Below are 26,256 nucleotides of genomic sequence, written 5' to 3' on the forward strand. Positions count from 1 at the left end.
CCCGCAGTCAAACTGAGCGAATCCTCTGGAAACGCTCTTTAACCCCTCTGTATACACTTTCAGGTTAATCATTGTTCTCCTGATCCCACCTATAGCTTAGACAAAACCAATGGCTTCAACATGGAACAGACCAATTCCTGTATTTAATGTTGTTCTTTTGCACGCAGAAGAGACTGACTTCCCTATTTTTGTGGCTTCACTTTTGTTGGGGTAAATCTAAATTTACAGTGTTGATCATGTGATTAAAAGCCACAGCTATTAATCTGCTTCTTATTAATCTGTCTCTTTATGGAAGTTTGTGGACGGGGGACAAACACAAAATGTTGTACAATAATAATAAATGGTAAGCTATTGTTCGGCTTTTAGCAATACTGTTCTATAGAGTTGAGATGCTAAGCTACCATAACACTAGCCACCAGAAGCTAGTGGTTGTTCCATACCAAGTAAAGCTGTAGAAACAAAACTCCTGAATGTTTTTAATTCGACCAGAATTCATTTTATTGCTTGTAACTGTAACCCCCCGTGCAGCTGTTGCTTTAGAGACAGTGCAGAATAGACAGAAAATAGGGGAATTATCAAATCTAATCCAGGTTCGATGAGGAGACTGGTTAATCTATCACTCGTCTGACTGCTGCACAGACAAGAAATATCCACCCCCGAATTACACTTACAACAACAGGTTTAATTAGAACACAATACAATAACCAATACTACAACAAATTGACAATTCCACGCATCAAAAAATGTCCAAGCAGGTAATATGAAAATCAAAAACCTCTGAGATCTCAGGAATAAATGAAATTTAAAAAAAAAAAGGTATAAAAGAAAGAGTTGAGTTCTCAAATGTCCTACATCACCCCCCCCCCCCAAGTTCCAAAACATAATAATTAAGATCCCTGATTAAATTATTCTGGTTACATAACGTTTTCATTTGCACGGAAAAGACTGTCTTACTTCTTTGTCTTTGAATAGCCACACTTTAAATTTACAAGTCTATTAAAAATGTAAGCCACCTTTAATTTGATTTGAAATACATCGATGATGCACAGCAGAAAGTTCAAACTGCACTGACATATTGATTCTGGTCAGGTCTGCAGGTTTTCAGATAACCTCTCAAAGTCTCTTTCAACACTACAACTTGATGTTTGATCTCTCAGACGACAGCAGAGTATTGTCACTCTTGGAAGTGCAGATATACAATAGAAAACACTGTCTGTATACTGTAGATCCACACTGTCTTCCTACCCTAAATTATTGTGGGGATAATTTAAAACCATTGATCAAGTACTGCTCTTAGTTGTTTTTAAATGTCCTTATCTTTTGCCTTATGTTTTGATGCTTTTAATGGTTTCATGTGAAGCACTTTGATAGATAGATAGATAGATAGATAGATAGATAGATAGATAGATAGATAGATAGATAGATAGATAGATAGATAGATAGATAGATAGATAGATAGATAGATAGATAGATAGATAGAGAGAGAGAGAGAGAGAGAGAGAGAGAGAGAGAGAGAGAGAGAGAGAGAGAGAGAGAGATACTTTATTAATCCCGCAAGGGGAAATGTTGTTGTTCCAGCAGTGCATTGTACAGGGCAAAGCAAGGAATTACAGGATATAAAATAGAGGTAGTAAAAATATTAAGTATAAAAAAATTAAAATGCACATTATATACAATTTATATACAAATGAAAATAGAATAATATTAAATTTAACTAAACTAAACCAGACTAAACAACAGTGCAACACATTAAACAAAAGAATCTGACAACCGTGCAACGTGAATGTCCTTTTTGTTGAAATGTGCAACACAAATAAACTTGCCTTGCCTTACTCCTTTTTAAAACTGATGTATGGGCTTGTTTTGATTACATTATCATTATCATGCACATACTACACATCCTTGAAAATCCAGACCAGAGAACCAACTGTCCAAAGTACACAATCCCCCATTACACAAAATCTATGTAGAGAGCTTTAGGTTACACAAGACATATAGAAAGTGTTCACACAGCCTCATTTTGTGATATTTTTTTTGGTTAGCCGATCCTGTGATTGTAGTATTTCAAATAAGAACAGGCGAATAATTGCAGCCACATATCCAATTATAGGTTTTGTAATACAATGTGTAGGGAGCACATTGTTTAAATGGTCTGAATTGGAAAAGTCAACAGCACCATTCTCAGACTGGAGAAGCTTACCTACGATTTCCCAGGAACAACTTGCTAAACAAGGCAGACTTTTCTCAAATACACCAGCAGAGAGTCCGAAACTCTGCCAAAGTTAACATAATCATTTATAACTTTTTGTTATTTGATGTAGCAACTTGTGCTTTATTTTACTGTTTGATGTGTGTATGTTGAAAAACCATGTTGAACCATATTTCTATTTAGCCAATTATTATTGGATGGAGGTTTTTTTTAATGAAATCTTCTGCAATTAATATCTTTTTTTCTTTTCTTTTTTTTTTGCTGTAAATATAGTTGTATATTTATGGTTTGAATGTTTGTCTCAAAAAGTTTGAGTCTGTAAAAAACATCAGAAAGTGACCATAATACCACTAAATAACTATTTATTAAAATACAAATAAATGGCCTTTTAGAAAGTTTTTAATGTTGAGGACATTTTTAAATTTAATAACAAGGAAACCCATGAAGATTCCTTGAGAAACCTCCTAAAATAGTCATTATATAAACTACTGAATATCAACTCTTTATAACAAGTCCAGTACAATATAAGGCCTGAAGTTGGACATGTTATAAAAACTGTCATAGTAGAAGAAAAAATGGCATATCATAGTATTTCAAAATAAGGCTATGGTAGTGTGTCAAAAAAATGTAATCCTATATTATGTAGAAAATGTCATACATCATAGTATGCCAAAACAAATGTCTTAGTTTACTATGTCAAAAAAATATCATCGAATATTATGTGGTCCAAAATGTCATGAAAATGTCATACTTTTGCATGTTGTCCAAAATATGATAAAAAAAAAAAAGGTCTTAGATGTCATCTAAAATATCAAAAAGATTTCATACTATATAGCATGTGGTCCAAAATTTAAAAAAAAAATAAAAATAAAATCATACTATAGCATACGTTGAAAAAAATGATTAAAAAGTCATACAAAGTATAGCATGTCGTCCAACAAGATGTGATCAGTTAACACAAATTTTAAAGCCTTTCATCCCGGAGAGACTTTTCAAATCTTTTAAAGCTTTCTTTTCTTTGAACTTCAACTAGCTCCGCCTACTTTCAGCGAGAAACACCATTCAAACTTTAAACAGGCCACAAGACACTCAGCTGTTACTGTTACTCAGTGTTTTGATATCATTTTGAGTTTGTTGCTTTCATTCCAGCATTGAAAAGGCAAAAAGCTATGTAGCAAGACATCCTCTTCATCACAGAGCCTGAGGTCAGTCTGAAGCTACAAGAATTTACGACGCAGGACACCTCACATCTGCAGATAAACTGCAAAAAGCTGTCACCTCATAAAACTCACCAGGCAGAATAAACAATCATAAACTCCCCTTTCAGCTGGTTTTGAACTCTTATCTCATGCTGTGAACCACTTGACCTCTGACCTTTCCGTCAGCCCCACAAAGTGAAACTATCCAGACCACTAATGTCTGCTGCCCTGTGGTTGAACAACAACTCCACAATGACAAACTCAGTATTCCAGCTGAAACTATAATGCACATATAATGTTTTATTCTCTGTTTGTTTCTCATGCAAATTAATAACATTTGTACATATCACTAATGTTTATCAGCCTTGCTTATATAGTTAATCTGCAGACTCTCTGCTTGCCTTTAGTTACTTTTATTGGCTAACAATATAAACTTGTATTAAGTATCTTTGTAACTCATATCAACAAGTGTTTAACTTTAGTCATGGTGGATGAATAATTAACTTTTTTTCTTAGCCGTATCAAAATTAATATTTAGCCTTTTCTTAAAGGAAGCATTCTCCTTGTTTTCAGAGCTCAGTGAACGCTCATCTGACACTTGACCCCTCCTCCAGCCTGGCCGTTCATAAAAGCTGGAAGCCTCAGACAGACTTTTTCTCTTCTTCAGAGATATTTTTCTCTTCTTCTGATCAACCTTTATATTGACCATTAGGCCCTCTCTGGTAATCTCACACTTTCCTATCGTTAGAGTTACCACGATCTATATTTTATTTTTTAGGATATTAAGTATTGCCATCAAAACTGAATATATCTCTCTAAGATGGTTGGTCAATATTGCACAGTATACTTGACACGTCACATTAAATTGCCCAATTCACAAACTCAGTTATGGCATAATTTTTTACCACCATAGTTCTGTCAAAACTACTTTTTCTGAACTGGTCCCAGCAACATTTTAATAAGTGTGCTGACGTAGCACTTATGATATGCTCAAACAACCTCAGACTAAAATAATTCATGGCTGATTTAAATTCCCATTCTTTGCATTTTACAGAAACACCCAATCAGGAATCACCAAACCAGCCAATGATTGAACCTCAGGATTCACAAACGTCATCACTCATTGATTGAGTGACAGCGTTTATATGGCTGGCCCTTTTGCTACAGCCCATTCAAAAAAACAAATCAAACTATCGCATATTATGACTCAATCATACGGATTAATAATTTCACATTGAATTTCATCTGATCATTGTCATATCAAACATATCCATTTATTGTCTTCTTACTAGATGTAAATGAGAATTTAATTATAAGTCTCAGTGTAAAAGAAACACACAGTTTATCAATATTTCATAACATGATCATTATGATTATTATGACTATGATGTTAACATCAACAATCATTTAAATTCAATTTGGGAAATATCAGACAGCTGTCACTCTGAAAGACCACTTGCCACCTTCAGTCTCTAAACAGCACCACTGTCAGACAGGCCTATAATAAGGTCTATAGTTTAACAAAAACATTTTTACACATTAATCATTAGAAAAAAAATTGACTCATTCTCTAATGTGAATATCAACTTCTGTAAACAATACATTGGAAAGTTTCTATTGTTCAAATATAACACCCTGTTTTGGACTATTTATATAGTATCATATGAATACTAACAACACAGACACCATCACAGTTCAGCTAAAACTTACACTTAATATTTGTCAGGCATGGCGACAGCCTCTAATTTCTGGATCATTGATTCTGATGAAGTGGCCATTTTCTGAAATATACATATACAGTAATAATTAACAACATGTAACACTCACACTAAAGCCTGAGGGCATATCAAATACTAAAACTAACCAAATACTGCATTACAATTCTGTATCTAATTAAATTGAAAACTTTCAAAACAGTTGTTGATTCCAGAGAAACTAAACTGCTGACATGCTCTCGGTATGCTGATGCAAACTTATTAACCATGTGTAAACAATAATAAAGGCTTTTCTTGAACTCCAACTCGTACACAGTACAATAACACAAGGTCATATCTTTCTTTTAATGGATAATAATTGTAATATATAAAGTATCAAACTGTAAAAGTCCAATTAATTCAATTTTGACAAACAAGCAATTCATGGCTGTCAAAACTGGAAAATAGAGCTGTTGTCAGGGTGTTAGTGTAGTGATTATTCAAACCATGATGCTTTGTAAAGTAATTCAAATAATAATTAAAATTAAAAATTATGATTTGTAAAAACTTAGTTTAAGCCAGGGGTGGCCAACCAGTCAGAGACTAAGAGCCACATTTTTTACTGTGTTACCGCAAAGAGCCACATCATACACATGGGCACACATGAACATCACCCCATCCCTTCCTCTCACACACACACACACACACACACACACACACACACACACACACACACACACACACACACACACACACACACACACACACACACACACACTTTCAGTCTGATTTTTTATTTTCTCCATAGACTGACTGATTATTGGGTTTATACAAACTATGAGAGACACCCTGAACTGAAAATGAACCCTTCACAAGGCTTACTTGTTGAAGAAGCTTTGGATAAAAGCGTCAGCTAAATGAAATGTAATGTAATGTAATGTAATGTAAAGAAACAGTCCAAACCTCAAAATCAATCGAAATGAATTGACACGATTTAAATGAAAGGAAGAAATACAAAAGATTATAAAAAATAACTGCAGCTCCTTTTTACTTCACTTTTACATTCATTCATTTTATCTTTTTATTCATTTTCTAAACATTTGATATGTTTTGTATGAAAATATAATTTGTAAAGTAACTAATGCTATCACATAATGGTAGAATATTTGGAAATGTATTGCAGTAGAATTTTAAATTGGCAGTAAAATCAAATATTCAGGTAAAGTGATTCACATCTGTACTTAAATACAGTACTGGAGTAAAAGTACTTTGTTGCATTCAGGTGCAGAGAAGTTTGCACAGTCAGCTGAAATAATATCAGCTGACATCCAGCAGTTAACTGGGGTTTCACACTCCGATGAGACGGAAATATCTGAAACACAAACACCACCGTCCTTTTGTCCTGTTTATTCTGCTTTACATGATAATGAGGTGATTTAATGAGCTGAGTGATACATTCATTAGCACACATTTGTATGTCATTATGCTTGTTTTCATGTTTTTATAAAGACAGACTGAAGCTGGACTCACTGCAAACATGTTCCTCATGAACATGAACCTCTGGAGATCCTCTGTTAAATTGGAACCAGGATTAAAGTGGATTATTGAGGCCGGCAGTGAACATGTCCTGGATAAACTCTCATCTTCTTTGACTTTGTCATGGATGTTTAAAGTCACAGATGTCCCTGCGTCGTCTTGGACTGTGGAACCAGCTGTGGACCTCGGTACTGAGTGGAAACGTCAATCATCCACATTTAAAGCTGCAACCTGCTGCAGGTTGTGTCATTATTCTACATGTCATCTGTTATGAGTTCAACCACAGACAGTAAATGTAATTCTACAACCAGTAGCTCCACCCAGAGATCTGATTGGTCAACTGAACATTTGGAACAAATAATCATGACAGCACACACTGCTCATCACGAGAAATATTACTCCTCCTCCTCAATGGGAAGAAATAACTAGAATAGAATTTCATATACTATGTAATGAAATACTGTTTTTGCTTGTTATAGGTCAATTAAATGTGACCCATTTGGTGAAATCGGGTCTCTTTTTAAGCAATATTGCACAAGAGTGTGTGTTTTATCATGATTATTGACACGACAGTGATGCGGTCAGGATCGAGGACATCAGGCTGTTCTGATTCAAATATAATAAATTCTACATTCTTTTTAAAAAATAAATTGTTTTAAGATAGCAACACAACAGTTAATGACTTTATAATACGAGTGTGTACGCAGAAAAACTGTTTTTACTTTCTGTCAACTGTCCAGAAAAATCTAGAAAGTGGAACTTTAGTTAATATTTTCTTACCCAGTAAAGCTAAAATCTGATGGTACAAGATTTTCGCTGAAGAGTGGGGATATTTGAAAAAGAAAAGGTCCATTTTCATTTCAACATGAAAGCAAAGACAAACACAATGACTGTAGTAGCATTTTATGAAATCTACATCAGTGACTTTTGTACATATTTCATATTTAGATTTTGTTCATGCTTTGCAGGTAGAACTCATGCATTAGGGCCCACAATCTTTCCTAATTCAGTGGGTTATCAAATAGAAAGTGCTTGAATTCATACAGATCTGAAGAGACCTATGGAAACAGAGGGCCATCTTTCATCAGTCTGTCACTCCAAAATAAATGGACAAAAATCAGACTCCTTGAGTGTACATCCTGTTCAAAAGAAAAATACCCTGAGCATTGGAGCCTGGAGTCAGGTGTGCTGAGACAGGGACTGGTCTGTCCATGCTCAGTCATGACATGTTTCATCATTAAAGTGAGGAACAGAAGGACAAATACTAAAAGAGTCTGCAAACAAAAGAATAAGTCAAACGCCTTTGATTAAAATCCAGAGGATATTTAAATTAAAAAAATGAAAAACATGTCAAAATGTACACATAAAAATCTGTTTAAAAGAACAAATAAATAGATTTTGCATCAGGACACGAGATCATTTCTGTGCTGTAAAACAGGAGATTTTGGGTTCTGTCTTGTTTGGTTTAAATGAGTGGAACACTGAAGACCACCTGACGAACAGTTGATGAGGTCTGAGACGTCGGTTTGTAGCGGCAGACTACACATTTAAAAAAACATTTGGATTTCTGCAAAAAACACAAGAAAGAACCTCAAAAGTTTGACAGATGCTGACATCATCTTTGGTGAGCTTTTACTGTGACTAACAACAACAACAACAACAACAACAACAAGATGTCCCGAGGCCTCAAGTGTCCTGGTTTTTTATGTAGGACAGACATGGACATGTTTCATTGAGTTTTATTGCATAAGCCTTGTCACCCTGATCTGGTGTGGACCACCTCAGTCTCCTGTTGGGTCAGGTGTGGACCGTCTCCCGTCTGGTCAGTTGTGGACCGTCTCCTGTCGGGTCAGGTGTGGACCGGCTCAGTCTCCCGTCAGCTCAGGTGTGAACCGTCTCAGTCTCCTGTCGGGTCAGGTGTGGACCGTCTCAGTCTCCTGTTAGGTCAGGTGTGGACCGTCTCCCATCAGGTCAGGTGTGGACTGCTTCAGTCTCCTGTTGGGTCAAGTGTGGACCATCTCAGTCTCCTGTCGGGTCAGGTGTGGACCGTCTCAGTCTCCTGTCGGGTCAGGTGTGGACCGTCTCCCGTCAGGTCAGGTGTGGACTGCTTCAGTCTCCTGTTGGGTCAAGTGTGGACCATCTCAGTCTCCTGTCGGGTCAGGTGTGGACCGTCTCAGTCTCCTGTCGGGTCAGGTGTGGACCGTCTCCCGTCAGGTCAGGTGTGGACTGCTTCAGTCTCCTGTTGGGTCAGGTGTGGACCATCTCAGTCTCCTGTCGGGTCAGGTGTGGACCGTCTTTTGAATGCAGCACAGTGATGCACGTGCAGAAGCTGAACCAATGCTGTTCAATGACTGATGCTCAGTGTTCACCAGTGTTCACCAGTATGATCAAGGACTGATGCTCAGTGTTCACCAGTGTCAGCATGGCTTTAATATATAGTTCTCCATGTGTAGATAAAGATACAAAGACTGGACATTAATGTATTGTTGATTTTGTGCCTCCCACCACACAGTGTAAGTTTTGTGTATAAGTGTTTGTCAGCGATCCTAAACTTCCACATGTAAAAATACAGCGGTGCAGTCTTTGAGTTTGGACTGAAGCAGACAGACTGGAGGTGTGATTATTAGAGCTGGCGGGAGACACTGAGGACAACAGCGTCTCACTGAAGATGTCTGAGAATCAGGACTCGAGCTTCAGACTTACTGCTGTGTACTCTGAGCTCATATGAACCAGTTAAACTGCAGGATGAGTTTCTGAGCTGTCACTGAACTGAACATGGTCACAGATCTTTCACTGCAGAGGACACCTTCTTTGAGTTTGGTAGAATTACACGTGCAAAATGAATATATTTATACTCTTATATACACATGCCTTTAAACCACCATTGTTTAATCTCCAGTCTATTTGATGTGTCCTTTTATAAAGTTGCATAAGTGGCTGAATGAGGATGTTTTCTGATTCGTAGTTCTGACTGAGAGGGCGACTGAGAGGCTGAAACATGAAGTTGGAATGTTTAATCTGACATATCGATGTGTTGCCTCTTCTCTCCAGAAACATTAAGTCTTTGAAGATCCAGAGGGAGGTTATCTTCAACTCAGAGTATCTCACATAGTAGAACCAGGACCAGGGCAAACTCAGAGACCAGCACCGACTCAGAGACCAGGACCAACTCAGAGACCAGAGACCAGGACCGACTCAGAGACCAGGACCAACTCAGAGACCAGAGACCAGGACCGACTCAGAGACCAGGACCGACTCAGAAACCAGCACCGACTCAGAGACCAGGACCGACTCAGAAACCAGCACCGACTCAGGAGGTGAGGGCGAACTGGTCCTGCTCAATGGGCTTCTTCACCCAGACGCCCAGCCCCGCCTTGAGGAAGGACCTAAAGAGTGTCTGCTTGGCGGAGTGGTACTCCAGCGCTGCCTGCTTGGCCTCGTGGTAACTGCTGGGCCTCAGTGTTCTGATCCGAAGGGTGGAGGACAGCTGCGGGACATGGACATGGACAGGAGGCTTTACTGACACAGACAACAACTGTCAGAGGACCAAACTGTTCTTATTTTCTTGAAAAGTACAGAAGCCATGTGAATTCAAATGTTGTGGGAGTCAGACGTTAGCGGTGTAAGAAGAACTCTAACTCCAAATACATCTAAAAGCCTTTCAAAGTAAAAGTGCTGCATTTCAATGTAAAAGCACAGAAGAGTTAAAAGTCTTTTCTGTGCTTTATAATTTAGTTTATTTTTTCTGTAGTTTTTAAAATCACGTTGCATTTCTTTGTTTGTCCTGTCTCCTTCAGCTGAGAGATCCTCATCATAAACCTCTCCTGTCACTATTTTCACTCTGTTGAATCTGTAAATATGAACAGTCTTTTTGGACATAATTCTGACTCCATAAGCTCCACACTGTCTTTAAGACAAATTAATAGGGCAAATAAATATTGTCAGTGGACAAAGTGAGCGCTGTTGGGGCTTCCATTTACTGTCCACTGACCCTCTGTACATTGTGAGCAGAGGAGCTGCAGGAGTTACAACCCCATATCCGAAAAAGTTGGGACACTGTGTAAAATGTAAATAAAAACAAAATTAATTGATTTGTAAATCTCATAAACCCATATTTAATAGAAAATAGACCAAAAATAAGATATCAAATGTTGCAACTGAGAAATGTTTTGTTTTATATAAAATATCTGCTCATTTTAAATTTGATGGCAGTAACACATCTCTAAAAAGTTGTGACAGGATCAACAAAAGACTGGAAAAGTTGTGCTGAGATAAAAAAAAAATACCTGGTGGACCATCTGACAACTAATGAGGTTACCATGGCAACAGATGAGTAACATCTTTTATTGGATATAAAAAGATGATGTCAGAGAAGCAGAGTCTCTCAGCAGTGAAGATGGGGAGAGGTTCACCACTCTGAAAGACTGTGTTGGAAAATAGTTCAACAATCTAAGAATAATGTTCCTCAACGTAAAACTACAAAGAATTAGTGGATTTCATCGTCTACGGTTCATAATATCATTAAAAGATTCAGAGAATCTGGAGAAATCTCTGAACACAAGGGACAAGGCTGGAAACCAATATTGGATGGTGGATTCAGGCCCTCAGGCAGCACTGCATTAAAAACACACTATTCTGGAGTGGAAATCACTGCATGGGCTCAGGAACACTTGTGAAAACCATCGTCTGTGAACACAGTTCATCGCTGCGTCCACAAATGCAGGTTAAAACTCTCCAAAGAAGAAACCAGATAGAAACATGATCCAGAAACACCGCCGCCTTCTCTGGACCGAGATCATTGAAGATGGACTGAGGTGAAGTGGACAACTGTCCTGAGGTCTGATGGATCACAATCTGAGATTCTGTTTGGAAATCATGGACGCTGCATCCTCCAGGTTAAAGAGGAGAGGGACCATCCAGCTTGTTATCAGCTCAGTTCTAAAGCCAGCATCTGTGATGGTACAGGGATGCATTAGTGCACATGGCATGGGTAGCTTGAACATCTGGAAGGAAGCATTAATGCTGAATGATATATTCAGGTTCTGGAGCAACATATGCTGCCATCCAGACAACGTCTCTTTCAGGGAAGGTCTTGTTTATTTCAGCAGAACAACGTCCAACCACATTCTGCACGTATTCCAACAGCATGGTTCTCTAGTAGAAGAGTCCGCTGATAAACTGGCCTCCTGCAGTCCAGACCTGTCAATCATTGAAAACATCTGGAGCATCAGGACATGAACAATACAACAAAGGAGACCCTGAACTGTTGAGCAGCTGAAATCCTCTATCAGGCAAGAATGGGACCACATTTCACTTTCAAAACTCCAGAAACTGGTCTCCTCAGTTCCCAAAGGTTTCCAGAGTGTTGTTAAAAGAAGAGTTGATGCAGCTCAGTGGTGAACATGATCCTGGAACAACTTTATAGAGTCGTGTTGCTGCCATCAGATTCAAAATGAGCATATCAGCAAAGCCAGAAGTAAGAAACAGAAGTGTGTATTTTATAAAACAATAACATTTCTCAGTTTCAGCATTTGATATGTTGTTTTTGGTCTATCTTCAATTGATATGGGTTAGACGGCCTAGAGACCGTATGTTGTGATAGTGTCACCAAAAAATAAATCATTTGGGTTCAGGATTAAATTAAGAATAAAAAATTGAATCTTAGAAATGTTTCTGTCAGCGTGTAATACACCCATCAGTCCATTAGAGGGTGCTGTGTCGTCAAAACGACGTGGTTCGGTTGAGGAAAACAAACCTATTTGACTCCGTAATGCCAAATGTTGTGGGCAGAAATCACACTGTAGAATTCAATGAAGCAGAAGTTCATCAAATAAACAAACTTCTGACAGAAACTGTTTGAACCAAGGAAATGTGACACTGAACGGTTCAGGACAAATAAATCTACCACAATTAATATAATATTTCTGGAGATGGATCTTAATAACCTAGTGTTGGACTGTCAGCTAAAAGGACTGACAGATCAACAGGTCCTGCAGCTTCTTGTTTTTAATGGCGCCTGCTGCTCCCCTGAATGTGTTGAATATATGTTTAAATAAATAATGAAGCTTTGTTGAATTATAGAAATGGAATCTTTTCAATCGTACCTGCAGCATTGTTTCGCAGTGCGTCACAGAGAAGTCAGCGTGTTACCTTGCAGTGCAGACGCATCCAGCGGCGGTAGAGGGCATGTTTGCAAAGCCTGGAGGGTCGACCTAGATCATCTTTCCCCGTGGTGGCATTGATCACCTCCAGGCCTGTATCTCCCACCATCCAGTTCACACTGAAGTTTGGTGCCTTCCCTGGCTGACGAGCCTCAGCGTTACTTATTCCTGTAGATCAGAGCGGCCATGATGGAGGATCCATGTTATAAAACAAGTAACAGCTGAATGAGAACTTACTGTATAAAGTTAGAGTTATCACTTTCACACAGCCCTGTTACTCAAATTTATGATATTTGATCTCCTCTCCTCTGCTACTCTGTAAAACATGCCTCTCAGACTTCTGCTGCTCCTTTAAGACGTCCCTGCAGTTCAGTCAGGTGAGGTAGACAGTTCAGTCAGGTGAAGGTAGACAGTTCAGTCAGGTGAAGGTAGACAGTTCAGTCAGGTGAAGGTAGACAGTTCAGTCAGGTGAGGTAGACAGATGACAGATCGCAGGAAGTCAGTCATTTTTAAAAACACATGGTGGCTCTCACCGCTAAGCAGCGGCCTGTTTAGGCTGAAGGACGGAGACAGGTCCTCCATCTCAGTGATCCTCTGGTACATGGCTCTGGACAGGTGGTCGGCGTGGTACAGGCTGCCCAAGATGATGCTGGAGAAGTAGATGGGCTCAGTGAAGTAGCTCATCAGAGAACCCTGGAATCCAACCACATTCCACCTGAGGGGACAAAGAGAAGGAGGTTACACCTGAGGGATCCCAGAAAAAAACTCAGCAATCTGCACACATCAGCATGAGCATCCCACTCAGTGTCCTGAAAACTTTAACATGAAATGTCCTGAGCTGCTGCAGCCTGCTGGAGACTCATCAAGAGGCCCAATCAGAACTCCAGTGGTCACATGACACCTGAGAAGAGCAGCAGACACAGAGGTGGAGTGATTATAGCCTCTTTATACATCACATAATCATCAGGCCTCCTGCTGGTCTGATCAGCAGCACTGTTCAACACCTGCCTGTAATATCATCAAAGAAAGACGACTGCAGCTACACTGATTCATTATCTGTTCTCTGTAGCATCAGCCTGCACGATGTCTTCTACAGAGAGCCTCTATGTAGTGTAACAGCTCTATATAGTGTAATAGCTATATGTAGTGTAATAGCTCTACGTAGTCTAACAGCTCTACGTAGTGTAACAGTTCTACGTAGTGTAACAGATCTACTTAGTGTAACAGCTCTACGTAGTGTAACAGATCTACGTAGTGTAACAGCTCTACGTAGTCTAACAGCTCTACGTAGAGTAACAGCTCTATGTAGTGTAACAGCTCTATGTAGTGTAACAGATCTACGTAGTGTAACAGCTCTACGTAGTCTAACAGCTCTATGTAGTGTAACAGCTCTATGTAGTCTAACAGCTCTACGTAGTCTAACAGCTCTACGTAGTGTAACAGATCTATGTAGTGTAATAGTAGTGTAACGGCAGTGTAACAGCTCTACATGGTGTAACAGCAGTGTTAGTGTTCATGTGTTCACTTCCTGTCTCTGCTCTGGTAATGATTCATGTTCTGTAACCTTTGACCAGTCCACGGTAACCAGTCTACCAGTCTACCAGTCCACCCTGTAGCTCCACCTACAGGTCTCTGAGGGAGGTGACAGACAACATCTGCTCACATCCTCTCCTCACCGTCCTGTCTCAGACTGTGGGAGGACAAAGAAGGACTTAACGTGTCAGAGCTGATAATGAAACAGACCTGGCAATCTTGTCACTGCAGGACATGGTGAGCAGCCTCTCGCCCTGAAGGACGCCGTCCCACGTCTGGATGGTGTTACTGGAGCGAACAGGGATGGTTCCTTCACCAGACTCTATCTTAGTGCGCAGCTGGCCGCGGGCCTTCCTGTTCGGGTGTCTGTCTCCCTGATCTGAGCGGGACGAGCCGAGAGGACAGACACGGTGAGGAGGAGACAGGAAACATGTCCACTCTTTGACATTGAGCTGCGTCCACTCACCCTCCACTCCAGCTTCATGAGGAGAGAAGATGCGGGCGTCCCCACAGGGAGAGGTGCTGATGTACAGGTGGAACTGAACGTGGTCCTTCAGTCTGAAGCCCTGTCTGCTGTCACACCTGGTGAACATGGATGTGTGGTGCTCCTCTTCACTGTTACTATGGAAACATACAAAGACAGACAGCTGGTCGGTGAGAGCTCGTTACAGTCGTACGTCAGGCTGTCTGAGAAGGTCCAGTCTACAGATTATTAATTATAAATTATTAACACTATTAATACAAGATTAAATGCAGGTTTAAAAACAGTGAATGTTACTGTACTGTGGTGGACGACACTCTGGTCTGATGGAGAACAGGTATCATTAAAAAAAAAAAAAATCCCCTTGGGGATTAATAAAGTATCTATCTATCTATCTATCTATCTATCTATCTATCTATCTATCTATCTATCTATCTATCTATCTATCTATCTATCTATCTATCTATCTATCTATCTATCTATCTATCTATCTATCTATCTATCTATCTATCTATCTATCTATCTATCTATCTATCTATCTATCTATCTATCTATCTATCTATCTTGAACACGTGTCCCTCAGGCTTTGCCATGTTAATCACGTATTAAATATTTCAGTCTTGTTAGGATATACATATTATATTATATATTTCAGACTTGTTAAGATATTATATATAACCCAGTTTCTAAAAAAGTTGGGACAGTGTAAAATGTAAATAAAAACAGAATGCAAGTGTTTGAAAATCTCCTGAACTCATATTTAATTGTAAATCAACCAAAGACAACATATCATGTTGAAATGGAGAAAATGTTTTGTTTTATGTCAAATATCTGCTCATTTAAAATTTGATGGCAGCAACACGTCTCGAAAAAGTTGTGGCAGGATCAACAAAAGATGGAAAAGTTGTGCGAACATTAAAAAAAACAAAAAACACCTGGTGGAACATCTGACAACTAATCAGGTTACCATGGCAATAGATCAGTAACATGATTGGGTATAAAAAGATGATGTCTCTCTGACTGATGAGACTCTGCTTCCCTAGCAGAGTCTCTCAGCAGTGAAGATGGGGAGGTTCACCACTCTGAAAGACTGTGTTGGAAAATAGTTCAACAATCTAAGAATAATGTTCCTCAACGTAAAACTACAAAGAATTAGTGGATTTCATCGTCTACGGTTCATAATATCATTAAAAGATTCAGAGAATCTGGAGAAATCTCTGAACACAAGGGACAAGGCTGGAAACCAATATTGGATGTTGGTGATCTTCGGGCCCTCAGGCAGCACTGCATTAAAAACACACTATTCTGGAGTGGAAATCACTGCATGGGCTCAGGAACACTTGTGAAAACCATCGTCTGTGAACACAGTTCATCGCTGCGTCCACAAATGCAGGTTAAAACTCTCCAAAGAAGAAACCAGATAGAAACATGATCCAGAAACACCGCCGCCTTCTCTGGACCGAGATCATTGAAGATGGACTGAGGTGAAGTGGAAAACTGTCCTGAGGTCTGATGGATCACAATCTGAGATTCTGTTTGGAAATCATGGATGCTGCATCCTCCAGGTTAAAGAGGAGAGGGACCATCCAGCTTGTTATCAGCTCAGTTCTAAAGCCAGCATCTGTGATGGTACAGGGATGCATTAGTGCACATGGCATGGGTAGCTTGAACATCTGGAAGGAAGCATTAATGCTGAATGATATATTCAGGTTTTGGAGCAACATATGCTGCCATCCAGACAACGTCTCTTTCAGGGAAGGTCTTGTTTATTTCAGCAGAACAACGTCCAACCACATTCTGCACGTATTCCAACAGCATGGTTCTCTAGTAGAAGAGTCCGCTGATAAACTGGCCTCCTGCAGTCCAGACCTGTCAATCATTGAAAACATCTGGAGCATCAGGACATGAACAATACAACAAAGGAGACCCTGAACTGTTGAGCAGCTGAAATCCTCTATCAGGCAAGAATGGGACCACATTTCACTTTCAAAACTCCAGAAATTGGTCTCCTCAGTTCCCAAAGGTTTCCAGAGTGTTGTTAAAACTAACAATTCTTCTTTTTAGAAGACTGTTAAAACTAACAACACTCTGGAAACATTTGGGAACTGAGGTGATGCAGCTCAGTGGTGAACATGATCCTGGAACAACTTTATAGAGACGTGTTGCTGCATCAGATTAAAAATGAGCATATATTTTACATAAAACAATAACATTTCTCCGTTTCAACATTTGAGATGCTGTCTTTGGTCTATTTTCAATTAAATACGAGTTTGTGACATTTGCAAATCATTTCATTTTGGTTTTATTTACATTTCACACAGCGTCCCAACTTTTTCAGAAATGGGGTTGTATTATATTACATATTTCAGACTTGTCAGGAGGACATGCAGCCACGCTGATGGTGGACACAGGTAGCAGCTCACCTGAGGAAATGTTCCAGCTGGGAGTACAGGAACCGGATGAGAGAGCGACGAGCTACAATCTCAGCGTGGCAGTCGTTGAGGGCCAGACCTCTGTCACTCATGTATTCACCGTTGATGCACTTTGTCCCCGTGGACACGCAGATCACCTGAGCATCCTTCACATCGGCACCTGGAGAGAAAGGAGACATCAGCGGTCCTGTCAGGTGAGGAGACGTGTCATCCTGCAAGCTGTATGGACAGTAAAACACCTTCTGGTCCATTTTTGGTTAACTTGTGCTCTCCCGCCGGGCATTCGAGCACCTGCCACACATCCTGTCTGCAGCTAGCCTGCTGCTAACCCTGAGTCTAACCCTGAGTCTAACCCTAACCCCGTGACCATGCTTTTCAGGATCACTGACAGACACATGTACAGAACATAAAACTAGTTCAGATCTTCAGGAGAGAAATAAAAGGATGAAACAAGGCTGAACGGGACCACAGACACTCTCTGATTAAAAACAACAGCTGAAAACTGGAGCAGAAAAGTTTCTGTTGGAGTCTAATGCAACTTTAAAGTTTAAACCCACAGAGAACAGAGGACAGGATGTGTCCTCAGTCTGAGATCATCCAGCATCACCTGTCTGGTAGAAGAAGAGCTGATTTAACAGCAAGGTGAGTTTGAATATTAACAGAGAGACATCAGCTGATACACACAGTTCACACACATGTCATCTCTTCTCTGCTGAACTCTCTAAAATCCCTCCTGAACATGGACACTGGCTTTTTGGAGAAACACTGACTGAAAAAAGGAAAACCTGTTGTCATGACGACACCTGCCAGAACTTTCCGTCGAGCGTGTGGAGACGTGAAGTTATCAGTCAGTTCACTGAACTTCTCAACGACCAGACGAGAGACGGCGTTTGCAAGGACCTGAAGAGGAAAGCAAGAGGAGGACAACATGAAGAGGACAACATGAAGAGGATAACATGAAGAGGATAACATGAAGAATAGCAAGAGGAGGACAACATGAAGAGGACAGCAAGAGGAGGACAACATGAAGAATATAACATGAAGAGGACAACATGAAGAGGATAGCAAGAGGAGGACAACATGAAGAGGATAACATGAAGAGGACAACATGAAGAGGATAGCAAGAGGAGGACAACATGAAAAGGGCAGCCAGAGGAGGACAACATGAAGAGGACAACATGAAGAGGACAACATGAAGAGGATAACATGAAGAGGACAACATGAAGAGGATAACATGAAGAGGACAACATGAAGAGAATAGCAAGAGGAGGACTACATGAAGAGGATAACATGAAGAGGACAACATGAAGAGGGCAGCAAGAGGAGGGCAACATGAAGAGGGCAGCAAGAGGAGGGCAACATGAAGAGGGCAGCAAGAGGAGGGCAACATGAAGAGGGCAGCAAGAGGAGGGCAACATGAAGAGGGCAGCAAGAGGAGGACAACATGAAGAGGATAGCAAGAGGGGGACAACATGAAGAGGATAGCAAGAGGAGGACAACATAAAGAGGACAACATGAAGAGGATAACGTGAAGAGGACAACATGAAGAGGGCAGCAAGAGGAGGGCAACATGAAGAGGGCAGCAAGAGGAGGGCAACATGAAGAGGGCAACATGAAGAGGGCAGCAAGAGGAGGGCAACATGAAGAGGGCAACATGAAGAGGGCAGCAAGAGGAGGGCAACATGAAGAGGGCAGCAAGAGGAGGGCAACATGAAGAGGGCAGCAAGAGGAGGACAACATGAAGAGGACAACAAGAGGAGGACAACATGAAGAGGATAGCAAGAGGGGGACAACATGAAGAGGATAGCAAGAGGAGGACAACATAAAGAGGACAACATGAAGAGGATAACGTGAAGAGGACAACATGAAGAGGACAGCAAGAGGAGGACAACATGAAGAGGACAACATGAAGATGATAAGATGAAGAGGACAGCAAAAGGAGGACAACATGAAGAGGATAGCAAGAGGAGGACAACATGAAGAGGACAACATGAAGAGGATAGCAAGAGGAGGACAACATGAAGAGGACAACATGAAGAGGATAGCAAGAGGAGGACAACATGAAGAGGATAAGATGAAGAGGACAATATGAAGAGGACAGCAAAAGGAGGACAACATGAAGAGGATAGCAAGAGGAGGACAACATGAAGAGGACAACATGAAGAGGATAGCAAGAGGAGGACAACATGAAGAGGATAGCATAAAGAGGACAGACATCAGGTCTGATGCGTCTCTGACAGGTCAGTGATGTAAACAAACTGACTGATGTTTGGTTACAACTTTAGTCATAAAGAAGTGATGCTGTGGAAAATGTAAATACAACAGAATGTAATGATTTACAGATCACAAGAACCATATTTAGTTGAATATAGACTGAAGACAATATATCACGTTTTATTGTTTTATGAAACACAGGTTTGGTGTCAGCGGTGAACATGTGACACACATCCACTGTTTCTGGTGACCAGCTTGTTTCATTAACTATTGATCACAATAGTTAATGAAACAAGCAGAAAATGTTGCTACAGCAGATCATGTTCAAGTTTTAATGTTTCAGATGATCATTTTCAGACATGAATCAGATCCTCTTTAATCCTCTGACTGGTTTGAACACTTCAGTTCGCTGAAACTCACATGAAGACATCTGCTCTGTATATTTTTAATCTGCAGTACGATGCAGAACAGAAATATAATATCTGATACTTCTGCTGTCCCATGATGCCATTATCTACCTCAATATAATGTTCTTACTGTGATCACACTGTAATAAGATAATGATTAATAAATAAGCCCCCTCCCCGCATCCCATTCCCTGTTTACCTGTGGCAGGTGCAGCTGCAGCCCCTCCCTCGGTATGGGCTGTTGTGATGGTTCCTGGTCGAGGTTCATGTTAAAGAGAGTGGACAGAACAGCCTGGGCGGCCCGAGCCTTGGCCAGCCTCTTGTTTCGTCCAGAACCCTGGAAGTTCTGATGGTCCACCGTCACCGACATGACGAAGTTCTTGGCGTGGCTCTCCCCGTTCTCCGACACAAAGTCATACCTGAGGCCCGGCCGCATCTCGTTCAGAATCATCACCGAGTTCTTGGCACTGGTTGGAGGAATGAGGGTGGAGGGGGGTGGAGGTAAGGGGGATTGGATTGGGTTATGGGCCAGGTTCTGGACCGGGGAGGGCAGCAGCGGATCCTTTACTCCCAGTGAGCTGAAGGAACCGTTACTGTTCAGGTAGAACGGATCGTCTATCGGGGCGGGGGTCTCGAAAGCATTAAAGAGCGGGTCTGGGAAGTCAGCCTGGTCCGAGGTGAAGTCCGTGTGGACCGACAGGGTCCGGCCCATCGCTATGTGGGCCTCGGACGCGTTGGGGAACTGGACGAAGGAGCGCAGCGCTTTCTCCGCTGCGGTCAGCTTGGCCTTCTTCTTGGTCGGACCGGAACCGTCGAAGAGCTGCCCGTTGACCTCCACGGTCATCACGAAGACCGGAGCGTGGACCGGCCCGGTCTGAGACAGCAGCCGGTACTGCAGGCCCGGCTTGATCTCGTTCAGCTGCATCAGGGCGTTCTTGGGCAGAACAGGCCCGGGGACCTTCTTCCTCTTCTTGGGCCGGTACCAGGAGTGTGTGTGTCCGTTGTTCCCCTCCTCTAAGGGCCGCTTCCCCCCCCCTCCAGCAGCCAGAGCTGCAACCCGGTCTTTGGAGACCAGTCTGTCCACGTGGTGGTTCTCCTTCACATCGGTGCTGCAGCAACCTGAAGGGTCCACACACAGGAATGTACAGAACCGTTTAATGGAGGCTATAATAAAGGTGAAATTTAGATATTCTTTTATCAGGTGTTCATCAATATTAATCTTACCTGAACAGGTGATGTGTGTTCATCAATATTGATATTTATTTTTATATTAATTAGATGTTCTACATCACAGTATGAACAGTGAATCATTACAAAATGTACATACGCAGATAAACTGAGTCTCTACTGTAAACAACATGGCTGCAGGAAGGAAGTGAAACAAGAAAGCAAAAGCAGCTGATGCTCTGAGCAACACAGTGATTATAGGTCTGCTGGGGGGGAGGAGGGGATGTTGTTATTGTGCTGCAGCTCAGAAAAAAAATCAGCTGTCTGAATATAAAGAAAACGGACTGGACTACAAGGACGCCCATGTCCGTCTCTGATGTCCATCTCTGTCTGGACGTCCATTTCCATCTTTGATGTCCGTCTCTGTCTGGACGTCCATGTCCGTCTGATGTCCATCTCTGTCTGGACGTCCATGTCTGTCTCTGTCTGGACGTCCATTTCCGTCTCTGATGTCCGTCTCTGACTGGACGTCCATATCCATGTCTGTCTCTGACTAGATGTCCATGTCTGTCTCTGGCCTTCAGCAGTTCTTGTGCACAGTCAGTGTCTAAGTGTCTCCTGATATTTGATCAGTGTTTATTATTTCAGTAAAAAGCCTTGAATAACCTTGAACACTTCCATCACCAACCCTCTCTGCTCGGTCGGGTCTAATCCACATTGTCCCAGACTGGGGACAGGATTACGGCTGTCCAACACAAATAATAAGAGTGTAAAGAGCTCCATCCATTTTCTCTGAGGACAACCAGCAGCTGAAGCATGATGCCAAACTGTTCAGTGAATTAATAAAGACACTTACTCATGGTCTCTGCTTCGTTCCCCCCTGTGATGAGCTGCCTCTGCTGGGTTTGACACGGCCGGGTTCCAACTCGACCTGCAGGAACACACAAAGTTCAGTCAAAGACACTTTCATCACCAGACAGAGGGTTTCTTTAAAGAGACTCTCAGACAAACAGAGCAGTGGGGTGGACTCCACCGGGAGAACGGATCTCCTTCAGAACATAACATGAACAATGAACCTGAGTCTAATCAACTCAATAAAGAGTGTAGCTCAATAGAAGGAGGGACTGACAGAGGGAGGGAAGGAGGGACGGATGTAGGAATGGATGGAGAGACGGATGGAATGACAGATGGAGAGACGGAGGGACGGATGGATGGATGGATGGATGAAGAGAAGAACAGAGAGACGAAGGGACAGATTGAGGGACAGATGGAGAGAAGGACAGCGAGACGGAGGGACCGATGGAGGCACGGATGGAGGGACGGAAGGATGGATGGATGGATGGATAGACGGATTGATGGATGGACAGACGGATGGATGGATGGACGGATGGTGGGACGGACAGATGGATGGGTGGCGTGATGGACGGATGGATGGATGGATGGACAGACGGATGGATGGACAGACGGATGGTGGGACGGACAGATGGGTGGCGTGATGGACGGATGGACAGACGGATGGATGGATGGACAGACGGATGGATGGATGGATGGACAGACAGATGGATGGATGGACGGATGGCGGGACAGACGGATGGATGGGTGGCGTGATGGACGGATGGATGGGTAGCGGGACAGACAGATGGATGGATGAGTGGCAGGACAGATGGACAGATGCATGGATGGCGAGATGGATGGATGGATGGATGGATGGATGGACGGATGGATGGGTGGCGGGACGGACGGATGGACGGCGGGACGGATGGGCGGACGGATGGATGGGTGGCGGGATGGACGGATGGATGGATGGTGGGATGGATGGGTGGCGGGACAGACGGATGGATATTAATGTAAATTAACATACTAATGTATATTAGCATCTATTAATATCTATTAACATCTACTAATGTCTATTAACATGTATTAATGTCTATTAACAACTACTAATGTCTATTAACATGTATTAATGTCTATTATCCTTTACTAATGTCTATTTAAACATACTAATGTCTGTTAACATGTATTAATGTATATTAACATGTATTAATGTATATTAACATGTATTAATGTCTGTTAACATGTATGGACCGCTCAATTTATCTTCAGCTGTGGACAAATTTGGAAGGCCAGTGGCATCAGTAACCCACATTTCAATTGAACAACTGGAAAACCTTCTTGTAAACCAGTACCACCATGATTTCCCAGGGAGAGAGTATGAGGGACAACCTCAAATGTCAGTAAATGGTAAATGGTCTGTACTTGTATCGCACTTTATCACCTTTTGGTCTCAAAGCGCTTTAACATGTTTTTTTTTTCCCATTCACACACACCAATGAGACAGATCACCATGCAAGGTGCTGCCATCAGGAGCACATTCACACACCGATGGTTCACCATCGGGAGCAACTTAGGGTTCAGTGTCTTGCTCAAGGACACTTAGGCATGTGGACAGGAGGAGCTGGGATTGAAACACCAACCTTCCGATTAGTGTGCAACCCACTCTACTGTCTGAGCCACAGCCTCCCAGTAGAAGACCGCAAATTCATGCAGCTGGTATCAAGTGCGCCTACACTGAAAGATAATCACTGTTACTTACCTTTGCCACTTCGTAATAGAGACGTCATCATGCCCAACAACTATCATATAGCGGAACAGCAAGCACATTACCTTGTCAGGAAATTCAAGAGAGATGCTCCTTATGCAGAAGGGTACAAGGCTTTCATGAAAGATGTAATTGCCAAAGGCTACGCAGAGAACGTGCCATCAAAGGACCTTCATCCTGCTGAACTCTCCAAACCATATGAAAAATGGCTAACTGAGCTACCTCAACTTAAATATTTACAGGTCAGTAGATGTTTGAAACTTGTAGATTTTGGTCAAGTGGAAACAATACAGTTGCATCACTTCTGTGATGCCAGTGAGCATGGGTTTGGCACTGCCAGTTATCTCAGATTTGTCAATGATTCAGGGATAGTTCATGTTGCTTTAGTAACACCCCTCAGAAAGATGACCATCCCCAGACTTTACCGTACGAGTTGATCGGATGTTACGCTCAGAATTACAGCTAAATCTTCAAGAGTCCATTTTTTGGACCGACAGTCAGTCTGTACTTAAATATATCGGCAATCAGACCAGGAGATTCCACACCTTTCTGGCCAATAGAATTACTGTCATTCATGACTTGTCAAATGATACTCAATGGAGATATGTGGACTCCAAACGAAATCCCGCAGACGATGCTTCACGGGGATTAAACATCGAACCTTTTCTGAAGTCTAAGAGATGGCTACAAGGACCCGAATTTCTGCAAAAGGAGGAATCACAGTGTCCAAAGAACCCAGGCATAATGTTGCAAAGTTCTCTCTCTCCAGATGATCCTGAAGTGAAAAGGGATGTGATTACGAACACAGTGAAGGTGGAGAAAAAAAGTCCCACTAGTAAACTGATTGAGTAGTACTCAGATTGGAACAGCCTGAAAAAAGCTGTAGCATGGATATTAAGTTGAAAAGCTTGCTCTTGGAGATCACTCAAAGAATGAAGGTGACAAATTTTGGATTGCTGCCCAGTAATGATCAATCACTGAAGGAACGCGCTATGAACCTAAAAGTGACATTCAGTACAGATCTGACGGTGGAAGATATGGAAAATGCAGAAAGGGCTATACTTGCATTTGAACAACAGCAACACTTTACACAGGACATTACCCTCCTTGAAAGAGGAAAACATTGCTGAAAAGACAGCCCTATATTAAAGATGGATCTAATCCTTGATCAAGATATCCTGAGAGTGGGGGGAAGGATCAACAGATCAGCTATGCCAGTAAGCGTTAAAAATCCCATAATCTTACCCAAAAGATCAGAACTCATTCTAAGACACATACACACCAAAGTTAGTCATTCTGGAAGAAATCATATGCTCTCAAAACTAGGAAAAAAGTACTGGATGTCCTCTGCAAACTCTTCAGCACGAAAGTTCATCAGAAACTGTGTTTTCTGTAGATGAATGCAGTCTAAAGTAGGAGAGCAAAAGATGACAGATCTCCCACAGGACTGTGTGATGTCAGATTTGCCACCTTTCACTTCAGTTGGCATGGATTATTTTGGACCTTTTGAAATAAGGTGAGGTCGGACCAATGTAAAACGGTGGGGTGTAATCTTCATTTGCCTTACCAGCCGTGCAATCCATCTTGAGGTGGCTAGTAGCCTGGACACTAACTCCTGAATTAATGCAACACGCAGATTTCTATGTCATAGAGGTACTGTAAAAACCATCAGATCTGATCAAGGTACAAATGTTATTGGTGCACAAAAGGAGCTTGAACGATCATTAAAGGAACTAAATCATGATAAAATCCAAAGGAATCTACTCCAAGAAGGAATAAAGTGGATATTTAACCCGGCATCAGGTGCTCACCATGGAGGTGCATCGGAAAGACTCATTAAGTCACTCAAAAAAAATGCTGTGCTCTGTGGTAAGAGAACAAGTTCTGGATAATGAGGCCTTGCAAACAGCCTTATGTGAGGTGGAAGCAATAATGAATGATAGATCCATCACAACAATAACAAATGACTTGAATGATGTAGAACCACTGACACCGAATCATCTGCTTCTACTCAAAACTAACCCTGTCATGCCTTCTGGACTATTCAAGAAGGAGGACCTGTACTCTAGAAGAAGATGGAGGCAGGTACAATATCTGGCTGATCTTTTCTGGAGAAGATGGGTCCGAGAATACCTTCCAATCATGCAACAGCGAAATAAGTGGAACAGAGTTAGAAGGAACTTTCTATCCAGAGACCTTGTTGTTATTGCAGATGATTCAGCTCCCAGGAACTCCTGGGTTCTAGGACGGATTCTAAAGACCCTGCCTGGAAGTAAAGGACTAGTCCGCAGTGTCCTAGTTAAAACTAAAACAAGTGTTGTACAGAGACCTGTCAACAAACTCTGTCTGCTCCTCGAAACAGAAGAGTAGCTGGACAGATACTTGTAACAGTAGCCTGATACATAAACTACAAGATGAACTTCATCTATGGACACTATGTTGAAAAGGAATGAAATACACGACTATGTAGGTTTGAATATTGTCTCTATTTATTAATTTGTGTAATTGCTATTTTTTAAGCAATTAGGGGCTGGAATGTTAGAGCCATATTGTGTTGATAACAAATTATATTAGAATTTGCTTATTTACTGAGGTAATGTAAATCTTTCTTTTGACTTATGAAA

At 41.5% G+C, this 26,256-nt stretch overlaps 1 protein-coding gene across 1 annotated transcript; it reads right to left on the bottom strand.

Moving 5' to 3' along the window:
* Positions 1–9,948: 9,948 nt before the first annotated feature.
* Positions 9,949–21,944, bottom strand: LOC138635237 (double-stranded RNA-specific editase 1-like). The gene is made up of 9 exons (XM_069722613.1): positions 21,890–21,944; positions 20,066–20,985; positions 18,031–18,145; positions 17,237–17,405; positions 14,799–14,953; positions 14,543–14,711; positions 13,333–13,514; positions 12,789–12,967; positions 9,949–10,125 (listed from the first exon to the last, which is right to left on the bottom strand). The coding sequence occupies exons 1-9, from the start codon at positions 21,891–21,893 to the stop codon at positions 9,949–9,951; spliced, it is 2,070 nt and encodes a 689-aa protein (XP_069578714.1). The 5' UTR covers positions 21,894–21,944.
* Positions 21,945–26,256: the final 4,312 nt, after the last annotated feature.

This window comes from Brachyistius frenatus, unplaced genomic scaffold (genome assembly GCF_029030835.1).
Source record: "Brachyistius frenatus isolate BFR_SWC_R1_liver_20210118 unplaced genomic scaffold, ASM2903083v1 Contig_297, whole genome shotgun sequence".
NCBI classification, from domain to species: Eukaryota; Metazoa; Chordata; class Actinopteri; family Embiotocidae; genus Brachyistius; species Brachyistius frenatus.